Source organism: Dipodomys merriami, unplaced genomic scaffold (genome assembly GCF_024711535.1).
Source record: "Dipodomys merriami isolate MVZ:Mamm:240054 unplaced genomic scaffold, mDipMer1.0.p SCAF_3, whole genome shotgun sequence".
Lineage (NCBI taxonomy): Eukaryota > Metazoa > Chordata > Mammalia > Rodentia > Heteromyidae > Dipodomys > Dipodomys merriami.
This window is the reverse complement of record NW_027204492.1, coordinates 5654417-5671742: the sequence shown is the minus strand read 5'-3', so window position 1 is coordinate 5671742 and position 17326 is coordinate 5654417. Positions and strand designations below refer to the sequence as shown.

General features: G+C 35.7%; 1 protein-coding gene across 2 annotated transcripts in view; it reads left to right on the top strand.

The window, feature by feature from the left end:
* Positions 1–16828, top strand: part of Fmr1nb (FMR1 neighbor) — a 32972-nt gene extending 16144 nt beyond the window's left edge. Inside the window, exons 3-6 of one of the 2 annotated variants that reach the window (XM_070038883.1) lie at positions 2406–2543; positions 4044–4140; positions 14446–14591; positions 16743–16828. In XM_070038883.1, coding sequence (XP_069894984.1) covers positions 2406–2543; positions 4044–4140; positions 14446–14591; positions 16743–16759 — 398 coding nt within the window. In that variant the 3' untranslated portion in view covers positions 16760–16828. The remainder of the gene's footprint in view (positions 1–2405; positions 2544–4043; positions 4141–14445; positions 14592–16742) is intronic. The other variant, XM_070038885.1, reaches the window with a different exon arrangement.
* Positions 16829–17326: the final 498 nt, after the last annotated feature.

Below are 17326 nucleotides of genomic sequence, written 5' to 3'. Positions count from 1 at the left end.
GAGATAAGAATCTCACAGACTTTCCTGCCCAGGCTGGCTTTTGAACTGTAATCCTCAGATCTCAGCCTCTTTAGTAGCTAGGAATATAGGTATGAGCTGGTGCCTGGCCACATGTGAATTATTAAGATAAATCTTTTTTTTTTCAAAATCATTCAGAACTTATTATGACAAAATTTAATTTACATATATAAGCACAAAATTAATCCTATTGTTTAATTCCAGACCCTGAATTTTTCTCTCATCTTGAAAAAATGTCTTCATTTCTTGATAGTGATTTGATCAAGAACAAAAATCATTATACAGCTTATTACCAAATAAAACGAATCATTTCTTTATGTAAACTTAAAGTACTTCCACAGCCAATTTAAGTAGAACAAAAATAAATCTTGGAAGATTTATATTGTATAGGCTAAAGAATGCTTTATTGAGTGCTGAGTTTTTCATAGCAACAAATGACAATTTATACTCTTGAGCTTATGAAAATAGCAGATGACTTTGTTATAGTTAGAAGATACTATGCTATAACTATGATAATATGTTATACAAACCCTAAAACCATCTTTAAAAGTACTCCTGCTGGGCACCAGTAGCACACACCTATAATCCTAGCTACTCAGGTGGCTGAGATGTAAGGATCACAGTTCAAAGCCGGCCAGGGTAGGAAAGTCCGTGAGACTCTTATCTCCCATAAACCACCAGGAAACCAGAAGTGGCTCTGTGGCTCAAGTGGTAGAGTGCTAGCCTTGAGCTGAAGAGCTCAGGGACAGCGCCCAAGCCCAGAGTTCAAGCCCCACAACCGACCAAAAAGAAAGTACTCTTAAGGTATCTGCATTTCCATCATGCTCTTCAGTATATACTACATGGAAAATGACCTATGTAACTTGTGGGCAGGATGAGAGGGGATAAATGGGGAAGAGTAGAGGAGAGGGTGATAGTGTCCAAAAAAGGAAATGTAGTAACCCCTCTGTACAAGACATTAATAATAACAATGAATATATATAAATATATTCATTTCTACAAAATTCTCTCATCTCATAGTAAACTGAGTCAGAATCAGTTGAATAAATTAAAGACTCACTTTTTTCATTTTATTTTATTATATATATCTTACATGTATATGTGTATGAATATATGTGTGCATATGTGTGTATATATACATATGTGTGTATATATATATATATATACACATATATATTAGTGCATGCTGATGTTGGGACTGGGGCTTGATCTCAGGGACTGGTTGTTATCTCTTAGCTGTTTTGCCACTGTTCTACTTCTGGCTTTTTGCTGGTAATGAAGATAAGAATCTCATGCTTTCCTGCTCAGGCTGGCTTTGAATTGTGATATTCAGATCTCAGCTTCATGAGTATCTAGAATTACAGGTCAATGGTGCTCAGATATTTTTTTCATTTTAATAGAAACAATGATCTAGGTTGATCCAAATATTTGGATCAACCTTCTTTCAAAAGAATGACTACTATTGGTTAGTCAATATCTCTGTATAAGGCACACAAAATCATGTGACATATAATACCCAATTATTCAGCTCTGTTCTCTCTTTTATTTTTTTTTTTGTGTGTCCAAACCAGGATTTGAACTCTTGATCTGATGCTTTTGATGATTGGCTGATGCTTTACCATTTGAGGCATACCTCCAACCCCAACTCTGTTGCCTTTTAATTTAATTACAATATCTCATAGTAATTTGAGTCTGTAAGTTTTTTAATATCTAAAGTTCATTTGATGCAAGTATAAAATAAAAGAAGCTTAGCAGTAGAAAAGATTCTACAGATGATGAAGTACAGTCTTTTAAATTATTTAATCCCTCTCTATAAAATTCGTGGAAAGTAATGTTTAAACAATGCTAATATTAGGATACTCAGGGTAAAAGAAGCCCATCCCATTTCTAAGTCCTGACTGTTTATGTCATCCTTCTCTGAGAGTGAACTGAACATAGAATTCAAGATTCAGTCTAACCTGGCCTAGTAATCTTTAAAAGTAGATTGTTTTTCAATAGATTACATACAAAAACAAGGTAGGATAAACTCATATATGTATCTCAGATATTTAGAAGCAAATATACAGGCCAGTTAGTAATAACATTAAATTTGTGACCTTATACAGATTATTTATCTTTTATTTTTTCATCTTTAGCCAGTACTTGGTTTGAACTCAGGGCCTTAAGTGCTCTGGGCTTGTTTGCTCAGCTGGCATTCTATGGCAATTTTCATTTATTATTTTTGTATTTTATCTAATTATTTTGGGCATTCACCACTACTTGTATGTGTTCTTCAATCTTTTGAATGTACCAGTTTAAAATGTTCTTTGTTTTTACCTTGTACTAATTTAAGCAGGAAAGTTCTTATTAACCATGCCACATTTTCCTTCGATTTTTTTTTCTAAAAGCTTGCATGATCAAAGAAAATCAAGAATTAGAAGCCTGCAGCAAGAAAGGAGATCTTAAGGAGCCTCAATGTCTGAAACATAAGTGCTGCTATTCGCCTCTCAAGACCGATTTCAAATGTTTTATCCCTACAAGAGACAGTAAGTTAATCCTTTCTCATTTGCTGTATATGTTGCAAAAATTGATTAAGCAACAAAAAAGAAACAAGTCACAAGGGCCTAAATTCACATTTGACAGTAACAGAGAGCTCATACCCCTCCAGCCATGCTGCCCTTACAAAGTCCTGGGGTAGTCAGAATTCTTTTTGTTGGTCATGGAGCTTGAACTCTGGGCCTGGGTGCTATCCCTCATCTCTTCAGCTCAAGGCAAGTGCTCTACCACTTAAGCTACAGCGCCATTTCCGGTTTCCTGGTGGTTTCTTGGAGATAGGAGTTTCCCACACTTTCCTGCCCCGGCTGGCTTTGAACCGTGATCCTCAGAGCTCAGCCTTCTGAGTAGCTAGGATTACAGGCGTGAGCCACCGGCACCCAACTGGTAGTCAGAATTCTATTCACAAAAAGTTTCTACTTAGTTATTAGGTAGTGACCACAACTGAAAATTAGTCTCATCTTTTTTTTTCTTTTGTTAATTTTAGTAACTGTCTACCTTTCTCAAGGGTTCTGGGCTCCACAATGTGTGATCTTTAGTGCCTCTAAAAGATGCTATAAAGATGGATAAGGTAGTGATCCCTTTTCTAATCACCATAAAGCTTATTTCCTAGTCTTGTTCTATTGTTTTTTTTGTGAATTAGATTCACAAAATATTTTTTATCTAAAGTTTTGACAGCTAAGCCATCTGTTTTTGCTCCCTTCATTTGATTATTGAGGACATACCAGTTGGTCCTCTGATGATTTGATGTGATGGTTCACATTCGGTACAAAAAGATGCATGCAAACCCATATCTTAAGTTCATATAATCCCCATTCAATTTACAGTTCTTTGTTGAGTATCTAGTATTAATTATAAAACTAAAACCTGATCATGAATATAGTATTATATTTTTCACACTGTCACATGGTATTTAGAATTCATTCATGAGTTTAGTGTTTATATTATATGTGAAGAGACATTTGGGTCTTTCAGAAGAAAAAATTGAACCGTGACTTACAATTCCCCAATCACATTACAATGCATTTCCCAATGAATATGAAACTACAGTATGTTTATTAACCTGCAAATTCTGGATTCTTTATTTAATTTAATGTTTTGTAGCTTGGGAATAAACATTTAAGAATCCATTTCTTTACCAAATTAGGTAGTCATAGATTAATTTGCTCTTGAGTCCTCTAGGATATATAACTTGGAGAAGCACAGGTAGGGTCACAGGAAGAAACATATACAGTGTATCCTATTCTATTACCAAAGCAAGAGGATAATTTTGTTAAGGTTTTCATTGAGGCATAGATGTTGAAAGGATCACATTTAGTTGCATGTAAAAATATTTCATAAACTTGTTATTTACAGAGTAGCAAGGATATTTACCTATCATAATGCTTGCTCATTTTGCTTTACTAATAGTTTTTAATGAAAACTTTATGAAATAGCTCAGATATGCTTCTTTTGCTTCAGTCTTAAAAGTAACAATATAATTAAACCAACAGAGTCTAAACAGATGGTTCGGATTTTCGGAATTTGTATGATAAGTGTGATCTTTCTGGGATGTCTACCCATGTATTGTTGCTCTATTTGCCGTAGAAGGTAAGCAAAATATAACTTTTATTTGCTAGCAGCTGATTATATGTGAATGTCTGTGTGTAAAAACATTTATTCAGATGCTTTGGATACACAGGAATTGTGTTTGGTAAGAGGAAGGAAATGAGCAAAATGTAAAAGTGGAGTTGCCATGGTATTTTTCAAGTTTTTTTTGTTATTTTTGCTTTTTCACAAATTGAAAATATTCTCTTGGATAGATTCTGTGTATTGCTTCATCAGAAAGCCCTACTAGAAGGAAAAATAAATCAGCAAGCTGAAAGTGTATGGTATACTGGGAGATATTAACTATAAATATGAGGCATTCCTCCAAGTGTTAGTTTCCATTGAGCCATCTGTCCTTTGTAATTTTTCCTAATTCTTTTTAAATTGATGCGTATTAATTGTATGGAAGCTTTTGCAGTACTATCTCCATACATACAAATACTGAATTTTGATCACATTAACCCCTTTTTTGCTCTTTTATTTTCCTGGTGTTCCTCACTTAGAAAGTTGTAAAGAGAAAGATGGTGACCAATACTAAAGTAAATTGCATCTGTGAATGGAGATGGCAAATCAATATTCACTAAAACCTGTTAATAATACGTAATGGGGATAGGGAAACTGAGAGTAACAAGGGGGTCAATCTGATGTGCATGTAAGAAAGAGCACAGTAAAAATTATCCTTTGAACGTGAACTTAAAAAATAGAATGATGGGAATGTAAAACAGGTTCTGTTTGAGGTGTGAGTACTGTTGACAGGTGAAGTGTGAAAGAAGGTGAATATAGTCATAATACTTTAGAAATGTGTCAAAATGGGACAGTGAAGGTTGTTGAGATTGGTTTGGGAAAAGGAGAAGAAAAAGGAGTGATGGAGAGTGGTAAGTCTGGTCAGGGTATATTGTATGCATATATGGACATGTCAAATTGAAACTCTGTTGTACAACTAATTGATACTAATAAAAACGTGAGAAAACAGGATGATGCATTGCAACAAAGATACTCACAAGACACTATGCTGGAAATGAACTTTACAACTTCTGGGGGCGGGAGTGGGGGAGGGAAGGGATAGTAAGAGAAAAACAAGGGAGGGGATAAAAAGCTGGAAATGAAGCCATGGCCCAAGTGGTAGAACACTAGCCTTGAGTGAAAAATCTCACAAAATAACATCTAGACCCTGAGGTCAAGCCCCAAGACAGGCACACACATACAAAAAAGATGTGGATTGGATGGGGAAGTGGCCTTCCACAGAGTTCTTTACATCCAAATGGGGTTCTCCTCATTCATTATATGTCCCTTAACTGCTTGTCTTTTCTAAGCAAATGTACCTCAACTTTGTCCTTGGAATAATTAACTGAATCTCTAGCTGACTTCTATTAGTTGGAAGCTCAAATGTTATATACTCCAGGTATACAGAGAATTCAAGGCCACTTGAACTGATTGCACATACACCAAAGAATATAGCATATATCAAAAGCTTTCTAAGAATTTACTACTAATAACCTTATTAAACTTATATACAGAAGGTGTTTAGAAAGGTATCCTCAACTCAAGGTTAGGTAAGACCTATTATTATCCTCATTAATAGGGATCAGGAGCTTCATTAGGTTTAAGTACCACTGATAAGCTTAAGATTTAGAGGAGAAGGAAGGAAAAGATCAAGTGAATGGGAACTAAAGGAAACTGACAGAGAGCTGAGAGCTCCGAGGAGAGAATAGAGAAGGAAGGCAACTGACTTGTACCTATTACAGTAATAGAATACTAATAACAATAGAGTATTACTAACAATAGTCTTAATGCCAAATTTATGTTCTAATCTTTAACTGTTTTAAAATTTAATCCATGTTCATATGCTAAACATTTGTGCATTGCCTAGTGACATTGACGGTGTACCTAGCGTTGGTAAAGAAGAAAAATCCAAATGTTTTAATCCCTGTTAAATTTAGATTAAATATATTTTCATATTCTTCCTGGTAGATTGAATATGTTAATGGAACTTTAAATTAAGAAAAAAATTCAGAACTCAATCTGAAAAATGACAAAACTAGTACTTTGTTTAAAAAAATTAAGATTGTAAATCATCTGATACAAGATTCTGTTAAAATATACTCCTCTCCATCCACATTTCAATACTGCTAGTTTCCAGATGTCTGTTGCTGAAAATTTCTACATTTAGACAAATTGTGATGTGTGAGTTTCGTAATGTGGTGTTCGTTGTGCTGATAATCATATTGATGCTTTCTCTTTATAGTAGAAGGTAAAATATGGGAATAAATATATCAAAAATAGTCTAAAATTCATTACCCATTGAAAATAAAAAATAGCTATTTATATCTTCAAGTCCCTATGTTTGTATGCTTCATTGTACTGCATAGTAAAACTAGTAATGCTGTTTTGAAAAGCTTTATTCAGCAGTCAACTTGAAGAAGGTTTGAAGCTCCTATGATTATGTACATATGAATTCACAAGAAAAAAATAAGTCTGTACATTTAAAAAATTTATAACTATGCTCTGAGAACTTTGATAAAACATGATGATAATGTGAACAAACCAAAAGTCTCTTATACCGTGAATCATTAAGATTTGAAACTTACCTAAAGCCAGTTCTTCTTGATCCCTGTTCAAGACAATTTAGTTACTGAAGGAGTAAGAGAACCTTATCATATAGGGATTATATGTCTGAGGTATTCCTGTTGCAAAGGATTCTCAGGGAAGCATTTTAGAGAATTATTGAAGAGTAAGTGCTATTAAAAAGAACATTACATTGCTAAGCCACTAATAATGTTATTGTAGCATTCTTAGTTCCCACCCAACTTGATCTTTTAGTCACATGGGGCACCATTGACTGCTCATTGAAAGCTCCTTTGGATTTCACACTCCCTTACCATTCTAAAGACCTGTGTTCTAATTTTGGTTCTGCCACCAGTTTGAAGGTGAGCTTAAACTTTTTTTAGTTATTGCCTGCCTTCCTTGCTCTTCCCCTCTCCTCCCCTCTCTTCCCCTCTCCTCTCTTCCCCTCCCCTCCCCTCCCCTCTTTTTTCCCTTTTCCCCCTCTTTTTTCCCTTTACTTTTTCCTTTTTAGCCTTTTCTTTCCTTTCCTTTTTTCCTTTCCTTTCCCCTTCCCCTTCCCTTTCCCCTTCCCCTTCCTTTTCCCCTTCCATTTCCCCTTCCATTTCCCCTTCCCTTTCTCCTCCCCTCCCCTCCCCTCCCCTACCCGGGCTTTAACTGAGGGCCTGGGCACTGTCTCTGATAATTTTTGCCCAAGGCTAGCACTTTGACCCACAGCATCACTTCCACTTTTCTGGTGGTTAATTGGAAATGAGTCTTAAGGACTTTCCTGCCTCGGATGGCTTTGAAGCTCCATCCTCAGATCACAGCCTCCTGGATAGGTACAATTACAGGCATGTGCCTCCAATACTGGGCTGGCTATTGTAGTTCTTAAAAATGTAGTTAATTTCTCTTTCTAAAATTAGTGTCTATTAGTTGCACAAGGGGTTTCATTTTTGACATGTCTGTATATGCATACAATATATCTTGATCAGATTCATTTCCTCTACCCTTCTCCCTTATCCAGTCCTTACCCTTCCCAAACCAATCTCAAGAAGCTTCCATGTTCCATTTTCATATATGTGCATAAAGGATTTTGACTATATTCTCCCTCCTTCATTCTGGTTGCTTTTGCCCCTCCCCCTAGTGTTCACATCCCAGACTTGCCTAACATTCATTTTTTGTTAAAGTACTTATCACTTGTTCAAAAGGGCATCAATACGGCATTTCACACATGTATGTACTATACTTATTATATCAGACTGGTAATGTATTTTAAGTCTGCATTTGTGTGTGTGTGTGTGTGTGTGTGTGTGTATGTATGTCAGATCCTGTATGCTCTGTATGTGTTTACTCTTTATTTATTTATTTATTTTTGCATTTGAACTCAGAGTCTTCTTGTTGCTGAACAGGCATTCTTAATCCTGAGCCATTCTTTAGGCCCATTGTGTGTGTGTGTGTGTGTGTGTGTGTGTGTGTGTGTGTGTGTGTGTGTGTATGTGTGTGTGTGTGTGTGTGTGTGTGTGTATGTGTGTGTGTGTGTGTGTGTGTGTGTGTGTGTGTGTGTGTGTGTGTGTGTCCTAAGACAGTATCTTGCTTCCCATGTGGGCTCTTGCCTGAGTATCTGCTTGCTTAGTCTTCCTGTAGTGATTGGGATCACAGTTACAACATGCAGCCAGCTTCTCTCCATTGAGATGAAGCCTTGTAGAATTTCTGCTGGGCTGGCTGGGAACTGTGCTTTCCTATTTTCAGCCTCACACTATTTCTTGAGATGCCTGGCACACATCACTGTATCCAGCTATGGGTTGAAAAGTGGGTCTTGCAGACTTTTTTGCCTGGGCTGGCATGGAACCGTGTTCATCTAGTTCTCAGCTTCTCAAGTAGCTAGGATTCTAGGAGTGAGCCACTAGAACCAGTTGAGTCAGATAATTTCTGAGGTTCCTTTTAACTCATATTCAAAGTCAGTGGGTGAATAGTTCTTAAATCCAAGTACTTAAGTCCTCACCTTTAATTTTTCCCTATTTGCAACTTTTATTTCAGCACCTGAAACATGTACAAAAGTGAACACATAACTCCTTTCCTCCCAAATCATCACCTTTTGATGCCTCTCATTTCCTTTCTTCTTTCCTTTTCCCCCATTTCTCCTGTTCCCTCCTCTCTCTCTTTCTCTCCCTCTCTCATATATATATAAACTGTTTAGTCACATTTTTCCTCCTGACCCCATTTTTTTATTCTTACTGCAAAGGTGATGTACAGAGGGGTTATAGTTACCTAAGTCAGGTAATGAGTACATTTCTTTTTAAACAATGTCACCTCTTCCCTTGTTTTCTCCCAATTTTTCCCCTTCCATCCCCCACAAGATACATAGTTCTTTTTTCAACAGTGTCTAGTGAGTATCACAGTTGCATTTGTTCACCCTTTGTTCCATCATTTCTTTGCTCCCCCTTACCCTCCACAAAACAAATAAACTTAGATATAAGGCAAAAGGTACAGTAAACAGAAACAACAACAAAGGAAGAAAAAAGAATCAAAACAACAATAAAACCTCATATCCATTTCTTGGAGTTAATTTCGATAAACATCATTTTATATGATCATATGCACATAGCTATTAAGCCTTTGTGATCCACTCCTAAGAATATTTTCCTTTGGTCTCATTGTGTGAATGTCTAGAGTCCTGTATAATTAATAATGTCCAAGTGTAATTTTTATTTGACTTTTACCATCCAGTGTATTTACTTGTAGATTTATAGGCACTTTCTTGTTACAACAAATGAGGGAAACTATGCAACATATGTTTCCTTGGATCTGGCTTACTTCACTTAATATAATTTTTCCAAGTCTTTCCATTTCCTTATGGATGGTACAATATCATTCTTTCTGATGGAAGAGTAGAATATCATTGTGTATATGTGCCACATTTTCTTGATCTGTTCTTCTGCTGAGGGACATCTGGGTTGATTTCATACCTTGACTATGGTAAACAGATAGTCAATGAACATGGTTGTGCTGGTATCTTTAGTGTAGCCTTGTTTGTTGTCTGTGGTATAAAAGCCCAGGAATAGTATTACTGGGTCATAGGGAAGTTCTATGTTTTGTCTTTTGAGGAACCTCCATACTGCTTTCTAGAGTAGTTTAACAAGTTTACGTTCCCACCAGCAGTATAGTGGTGGTCCCTGCCAGCACCTATTACTATTAGTTTTCTTGATAATGGCCATTCTGACTGGAGTGAGATGGACTCTCAATGTTGTTTTGATTTTCATTTCTAACATGGCCAGAAATGTTGAACTTTTCTCCATGTGTCTATTGGCCATTCTTATTTCTTCTTCTGAGACGTCCTTCTGTCTTCAGCCCATTCACTAATTGTGTTGTTGTGTCTTTCAAGGTTTATTTTTGGGAGGTTATTTTTTTGAGCTGTAAGTATATTTTACATATGAGGCTCTTGTCTGATGTGTAGATGGTAAAAATCTTCTCCCATTCTGTCTTGACTTAGGAGGTTTTGACCCATGCCTAGGAGCCTTAATGTTTTCCCTACCCATTTCCCTGAAATTTTCATGGTATCTGGTCTTACATCAAGGTCTTTGACCCAATCCGATTTGGTTCAGGATATAGCTTCAGCTTTCTGCATGTATGTAGGCAGTTCTATCAGCAGCATTTGTTAAAGAGGCTGTCTTTCTTCCATCCTGTTATTTTGGCTCCCTTATAAAATATTAGGTGGCTGTAGGTCTGTGGGCTCATTTCTGGGTTCTTTATTCTGTTCCATTGGTCCTCAGTCCTATTCTTGTGCCAGTCAAGCTGTTCTTATTGCTATGGCTTTATAATAGAGTTTGAAGCATGGTATTGATATTCCTCCAACACTGTTCTTCCTGCTAAGGATTGTTTTTGCTATCTGGGTCTTTTATTATTGCATATGAGTTTCTGGATTGCTTCTTCTTTATTATTGAAGAATGTTGGGATTTTGATAGGTATAGCCTTGAATTTGTAAATAGCTCTGGGCAGTATTCCTATTTTCACAATATTAGTCCTTCAAATTCAGGAACATGGAATGTTTTTCTGTTTCCTTAAATCTGCTTTAATTTCTTTTTTCAGGTTTTTAATGTTTTCATAATAGAGGTTCTTCACATCTTTGGTTAATTCCTAAGTTTTTTTTATTTGAGGCTACTACAAATGGAATTGTTCTCAGTCTCAATCTTGATTTCAGTCTCAATCTTCTCATTGATGGCATACAGAAAGGCTACTGATTTCTGTGTTTTAATTTTATCCCCTGCTACTTTTCCAATGTTTCAGATCATCTCAAGTAACTTGGGGGAGTAATCTATAGGATTCTTTAAATACAGGATCATGTCGTCTGCAAATAGGGATAGGTTTACTTCTTTCCCTATTTGGATCCCCTTTATATTTTTTTTCTTGCCTTTTGCTCTTGGTAGGAAATCTAGTACTATAAGAGGAGTAGAGAGAGTGGATATCATTGTCCCATTTCTGATTTTAGAGGAAGTAGTTTTAACTTTTCACCATTAAGTATAATGCTGGCTGTGGGTTTGGCATATATAGACATTAATATATTGAGGAATGTTCCATGATTCCTAGTTTCTCCAGAGCTTTAATCATAAAGGGGTGTTGAATCTTGTCAAATGCTATTTCTGCATCTATTGAGATGATCATGTGGTTCTTGTCCTTGCTTTTGTTGGTGTGTGGAATTATATAATATACTTAACATATATTGAGCCAGCTTTGCATCCCTGGAATGAATCCTATTTGGTCATACTGTATGATTTTGTTTGGTTAGTTGTTGAATTCAGTTGGCTGTTTTCTTAGTTTCTGTCCTTTTTTCATTAAAAAATAAATGTGGGATTTTTCATTTGTCTATTTTATTGTTGTCACTTAATCTGGCTCAGGCCTTGTATGCTATACTCTCTCTTATACTTGACAGGAAGTGTGAGGAAAGGAGTAAAAAGGTCCCCAGAAGGTATCTAAAATGTCAAAACAGGTTTGAGAACAGGTTTGTGCTATGTTCAATCAATTTGAAATGGGACTGTAAGTTAAAATTGTAATATGGCTAGGAGTTGGGTCCATATGTTATAAAGAATGTATGCTTTTGCCCTTAGGTAAAGAGGATAAGTATACCTAATGCCAGTTCAGATACATACTTGGATTCACAATCTCCCTTCTCTCTAGTCTGTCCTGCAGTCCATTCAGATTCATCTTTTTTAAATAGTGCTATTAGTTTATATCATTATATTATTCAAGAGCTTCCAATTCATTGAAGAAATAGCTAGGTTCCAGGCCTACCTGTTATATTCTCAAAAGGTAAGTAAATTGCATCATATTCTGTGCTCTCAAAGGATACATGGTATAATAAGGGATATAAACACATAACTAAAGTCAAAAGTCATAGTCCATAGAAGGGTTACAGATAAAATCAATTAATGTATGTTTTAACTTTCCCACTTTATGCAGGGTTTCCATATACTTAAGCTTTTAGACATTCAGAATATAGAGATATTTGGCCTCTTGCTCAAACAAGAGGGCTGAGCAGTACTCAGAGGTAGAGTATAGGCTTATCATGCATGTGGTCCTGGGTTTGATTCTCAGCACCACAAAAAATAAGATGCTGCAGTGTTAAGAAATACTTTATTTATAAGGACTGATAAAGCAAGAACCTCAATTCGTTGCTAGATGGCTATGAGAAAAAAGGAAGAAAAAAATCTAGATTAAAAATATGACGTATTGCCATGTACTGGTGACTTACACCTGGAAACCTAGCTGCTTTAGGAGGCTGAGATCTAAAGATCACTTTCAAAGTCATCCAGGCAGAAAAGTCTGTGAGACTCTTAACCTTCATTAACCAGCACAAGGCTATGGCTTAAGTGGTAGAGCACCACCCTTGACCAAAAAGGCCAAGTGGGAATGTGAAGGCTTAGTACTGGCACATAAATAAAGGATACCTTTCACTTCGAGTCCACTGCTGTGGTATTCCAAGCCTTCTATAATAGCAGTCTGTACATTTATCTTTCCCCTAGCCAGAGTTCATGTTTTTCTCTATTCTTTTTCCCATGTTGTACCTGTTTCTTAGGATTATTTTTCTCTGTCATATTAATTTATTTGAATTCTTTTTCTTTCTAAAAGTTGAGCTGCCAAACCTTGTCTTTTCATGTCTCTAAAATTTAAGATAGTGTTTATTTCATAAGTAAGCAAATGCACTACTATGGAAATAACTGTGAAGTTGACCCATTCTAATGTGAGTATACTGGCTCATAATATGTGATGTTATTAGGGCCTAGTCATTTACACTATTCTTAACAGTGAATATACATATATTTTTGTTGCAAAAATATTGCTGTATTTGATTATATGAAATGCTGCCTCAGACCTCATGGGAGTGTTATTCATAATACCTGTCATATTAATTTTCTATAATCCAAAATTGTATTCTGAAACATTTGACTTCAAGGACTGAGAACTGTGTGTTGTTTGAGTTACTATTCATTTTCAGGCTGTACTTAACAACATTGCAACATGAAGAAGCCATAGGTAAATCATATAAATAAATATATTTTTGACCTCAACTCACTATTTCATTTTAGGCCTGGAGAGTTTTTTTATGATTAATTGGAAAAAAGGTGTTTCTTTGTTTCACATTTGTCTTACCTAGAAGAGCGCAGTGACAGTTCAGTAATGCAGTTTTAGGGGAAAAAAGTGAGTACTGCTTTCAAAGTCATCATTTCAGAGGCAGACTTACATGTCTCTGGCCGCACATATTCAGAATCTGTTTGTTCTGGGTAGTTCCATAATACTGGGAGGGTTCTAGTCTTCTGTGTGTAGTCTTCTTTTCCGTAATGTAACATTGAACTTAAGATACAATTTTAATTTGTTATTACCTCTTTGAAAAGTGTTCTTTCGTTTTTTTGTTTTCCCCCTATTTTCTCATGTATGTAGTTTAAAAAAACGAAAACCCTATAATATAGTCAGGTTAATATTTTTCATATAAATAAACTAACATTGACATTTCACCTATAGGTTATAAGGAAAGGTTACAGCATGACAGAAAACTTATAAACTTAGAGAGGAGACAAGTTTAGCATACTGGGAGAGAGGCTGTACTGAAAAGTTAGACCTAATGCTCAAAACGTAGCATGCCATTTACTAGTTTTGTGTGACTTGGGTGAGTTACCCCTCTAAGCTCCATTTTAGTCACTTGTGAAATAAGAAACATACTGTCTATCATATAGGATTATTGTGAAAATGATATAAGGTAAAATGTGTAAGGCATAGAGACAAGATTTTGGCATCTAAAGATTTCTCAAGTACCCCTGCATTTGCTGGCTACACAATTACAGGGGACTATGTCACAAATACCAATGTAAACAATAGTAAGAACAGATATTTTTGTAACAGAAACTATTATTGAATTTTAAGGGCCATAAGCTGGAGAAATCTCTCTAGAGTAGGAGTGAAAAGGAAGGTTTCCTAGACTAGAAAATATCTAAGCTGGATGTTGAGGGGTAGGTGTTGATTTCAGCAGAAGAAAGCATTTCTACTATGGAGAATCGCTTGAAGTGACTGCACATAGGGTAATAATGATGTTTACAGTGGAAAATGTAAGGGAGCCAAATATTTCCTACCAGAATTATTAACTCTAATCAGTTAAAAAAGAAGCAGGTAGCAAAGTGTAAAGAGTTACCTGGGCAATACTGTTCCTTATCATCCTCTGTTATTATCCCCCAACTGTTGAGAAATAAAATTTTGCTTGAACTTTTCACATTCCAGCAAATGGTTCATATCTTTACGAAGGAAGGTTAATAAGGTATGGAAGATTCTGAAGAAACAAAGAAAGAAGAAAAAGACTGATGTTATAGTACTAGAGTCAGCCATGGAGGATGAGGAGGTGGATGAAAAGGAACAGGAGACCCAAGGTAATTGACAGGAGGACACAAAGCTCAAGTACTAGTTTCTGATTATTCTGTGTATTTTTTTAAATTCATAGATGTTTGAACCACAAAAAACTCAGCTTCTAAAATAGTATTATCACCTTGGAATATTTGTATATGAGGAAAGTAGAAAAAAAGGGTCAAATTGTTTGGGTGCTGCCTATTTGGTATAGTTAATCCAATTATTCAAAAGGCACCAAGAAATGGAATCTTCCCATTGAAGAAAGACTATAAATCCTCAGGATGCATAGTTTAGCATTGTATTGCTTATACATCATTCATTTTATCACATAAGTTAAGCACATTATGTTTTACCTGGTTTGGGTCCACTTTTTGCTTTCAGAGAGGTGTATTTTCACAAAATTTTAAGATCAGGGAAACAGCAGGTCACATAATGATTTAAACACACCTGATCACAACACGAGGGCTGACTTAAGAGTTCCTCATCAACTGAGCTGCTTAATGTGTATGTGGGTTTTCTAAACAGTGAATTTGGAATTTCTTTAGACTTAAAAAAAACTTTTCTTACTTTTTTGTCTGTGCTTGGTCAAAAATGCATGTAGACATAAAGATAAATACACACATGCACACACATGAGATTAGTAGACATATAGATAGAACATATCAGTTATTGTGAGACTTTAGGTTGTTAGGGACAGGGAGAATTATAAGAAGATTATAAGAAAATATTAGAGGATAAACAATACTAAAGTGCATTATTATCTGTGAATAAATATAACAAAATTAAACTCACTAAAAGACAGTAATGAGAATAGGGAAAATGGAAGTAAGTGGGGTGGGGGTAGAGGGAGTAGGAGGGGAAAACCTGCTTAAAATATAGTGTCTAACCATACTAAAGCTACCAGCACAACTATGTTTATTGCAGCATTATTTACCATAACTAAGATATGGAACTAACCCAGATACCCCTCAGTAGATGAATAGATCAAGAAAATGTGGTACATATACACAATGGAATTCGATGCCTCCATCAGAAAGAATGACATTGCTCCATTTGTTAGGAAATGGAAAGACGTGGGAAAAATTTTATTAAGTGAAGTAAGCCAGGCCCAAAGAAACATAGGTCCCATGGTTTCCCTTATTTGCAATAACTAGTGTATGTCTGAGACAAGCAGAAAAGGTCAGATAAGATGATGTTAGGTGAAATGAACCCCAAGATAAGGACACAAGTGGTTTTTTTCTTTCTTGCTATTTTTTCTAACATATGTATAACAGGTGATTTTTTGTGTTGTTGCTTTGTATGTCCCTCCCCCACGGTATTACCCCTGTTTTAACTGTATTTGATGTTGGTATAATTTGGGGAGGGGAAGGGAAAAAACGAATTATTCAAATAGGGATACAGGTGGACCCATTGCAACAGTGAGATGTACAAAGTGCTATGTTGAAAAACGAACTTTACAACTTTGGGAGGGTAGTGGGGTCGTGGAGATGGGAGGGCAGGGATGATAGGGGAAAAACAAAGGAGGAGGCAACAATGCTTGATAAGAAATGTACTTATTACCTTGCTCATTTAATTGTAACCCCTCTGTACAGTATTTTCACAATAAAAAACTTATTAAAATATAGTGGAATAAAAGTGGAATTAAAGTATGTGGAATACCATGGTGAAAACTCTGAACTATTAGTGTACAGGAAAAAAACAAATGACAAAAATGTAAGGCAAGCCCTGTAGAGGGAGGGATAGAGGGTGTTAGTGGGAACGAGGAAGGGACTGCTGAATATGCTAAATACAGGCAAAATACTTATGCACATGTGAAAATGAAACAGTAAGGCTTGCTGAAATTGATTTGTTAGGTGTATAGGGAGATGAGGGAGAGTGATGTGGAAGGGAATGTGTCTGATAAAGGTACATTGCATACTAGACTAACAAAACCATTTCAGTGGGGGCACGACGCTAATTTTGCTTATAGTCTAATGGTATTTGCTATATTTTAGTTTGTATGCCTCTGAGTAACATTATATAATGTACCAGCAAACAAAATATGTGTTAATCATAATATTCAATATGTAGAGTTTGAGAATTTTGTTGCAAACATATTGTTTTTATAACAAAATGTGATATATGTATTCTAGTCATTTCAAGTCATTTAACCCTACTCTCCTTTCCTTCCATAGCCCTGTTTTCTGACTGAGAAATGTGTGGGTACAGAAAAGAAGTTACTCACCATCTGAACCTCATGGCCCTGTTTTTAAAAAGACAAAACGGTTTTATTTTTGTCACAAACATTTCCAAAAATAAACATTGGTTCTGTTTTTGAGCATCAAACCAGAATCTGAGTTTTTATTTAACAGTCCTAAAGAATTAAAAATAAACACATAGTGAAGCACTAGTGGCATACTTTATTCTATATAATACTATTAATTTGGGAAAATGAGAGAAAATATTTTGGAGTACAGTGGTTCTCTTTATATAATTATTGTCTCTACATACAAGTAAAACATAGAGAACTTTGTAAATAAGGACTTGTAGGAGAAGCAAAAAAGTCAGCTGTACACCACTATCTAGAGCTAAATACTTTGTTAGGCAAGCATTATACAACAGAGCTATATTCCAAGCTCTAAAATTAGCATTCATACACTCATTTATTCTGGTGGTACTAGGTATTGAACTCAGATCTTCTTAATAGGCAGATGCTCTATCACTTGAGCTATACCTCAGTCCTAAAATTATCTTTTAAATATGTGTGACTAATATTTAT